At 85.0% G+C, this 1,277-nt stretch overlaps 1 protein-coding gene across 1 annotated transcript; it reads right to left on the bottom strand.

Moving 5' to 3' along the window:
* Positions 1-44: 44 nt before the first annotated feature.
* Positions 45-1,224, bottom strand: AURANDRAFT_69406 (hypothetical protein; the record flags this gene model as incomplete). The annotated part of the gene is made up of 1 exon (XM_009045174.1): positions 45-1,224. A coding segment is annotated over one exon (1,180 nt), but the record flags the coding sequence as incomplete, so codon positions are not given.
* Positions 1,225-1,277: the final 53 nt, after the last annotated feature.

The raw sequence follows: 1,277 nt of genomic DNA, 5'->3' as shown, positions 1-1,277 counted from the left end.
CCTCCGCCGCGCGCGAGGCCCGCGGCGAAGTCGTCGAGCGCGACCGTCGCCTCCGCCTCGCCGAAGAGGGCCGCGTAGGGCACGGCGGCCGCGGCGACCGCCGCGGCGCCGAAGCGCCGCAGTAGCGCGTCGCGCCGCGCGGCGGACCGCGCGGGCCAGGACAGCGCGGCGCCGCGGACGAGGACGGGCCGCGCGTTGCGCACGTAGCGGTCGCGGAAGGCCGCCGCCGTGAGGTCCGCGTCGAGGACGACGTCGACGTCGCAGCCGGCGCCGAGGTGCGCGAGCGCGCCGTCCGCCGCGGCGGCGCCGTCGGCCCAGCCGCCGTCGTCGCCGTCGTCGCCGGCGCCGCCGTCGTCGCCGCCGCCGCCGCCGCCCGGCGCCGCGCCGAGGGGCGGGGCCCGGCGCCCGGCGCCCCCGAGCGCCGCGGCGTCGGCGGGCGCGAGGTCCGCCGCGTGCGCGAGCAGGAGGTCCCGGGGCGTGCGGCCGCCGCCGTCGGCCGCGTCCCAGAGGTCCGGCGCGAGGTCGAGGAGCCACGCGGCCGTGCCGTAAAAGCCCGCGGCCGCCGCGACGTGGGCCGGCGTGCGGCCGCGGCCGTCGGCGGCGCGCGCGAGCGCCGCGGCGTCGCGCCCGGCGACCGCCGCGAGGAGCGGCGGCGGCGCGCCGGCGGCCGCGGCGAGGTGCAGCGGCGACGACCCGGATTTCGCGAGCATGGCGCCGTCGTGCGACCGGCCCGGCCCCGGCCAGGGCCCGCCGTCGCCGCCGCACGTGCCGTTCGCGCCGCACGCGGAGGACGCGGGCGTCGCCGCGGTCCGCGCGAGCGCCGCGAGCGCTCCGTGGAGCGCGCGCCGCGCGGCGGCGCCGTCGACGGCCGCGCCGCCGCGGGGCGCCGGCGCCGCGGCGACGCCGGCGAAGACGGCGCCGTAGGCCAGCGCGCCGCCGCCGTCGTTGAGCGCGCGCGCGGCCGGCGACGCGCGCGCGAGCGCGTGGCGGCAGCCGCGGCTCAGGTGCGCGTCGAAGGGCGCGAGGAGCGCGTGGAGCGGGCCCAGGCCCGCGAAGGCGACGGGGTCCGCGAACGCGCCCGCGGCGACGAGCGCGGCGGCGGCGGGCGCGCGCAGGTGGCCCAGCGCGAGGGACAGCGCCGTGTCGAGCCGGTCGCCGGACGCGAGGACGACGTCGACGGGCGCGCGCGGCGGCCGCGGCGGCCGCGACGCACCGCCAGGCCGCCTCGGGGTCCCCCGGCGGCCCCTCGCCGAGCAGGAGCCGCGTCAGCGCCGCGG

Source organism: Aureococcus anophagefferens, assembly GCF_000186865.1.
Source record: "Aureococcus anophagefferens unplaced genomic scaffold AURANscaffold_1668, whole genome shotgun sequence".
NCBI classification, from domain to species: Eukaryota; class Pelagophyceae; order Pelagomonadales; family Pelagomonadaceae; genus Aureococcus; species Aureococcus anophagefferens.
This window is presented reverse-complemented; position numbering and strand designations above follow the sequence as displayed.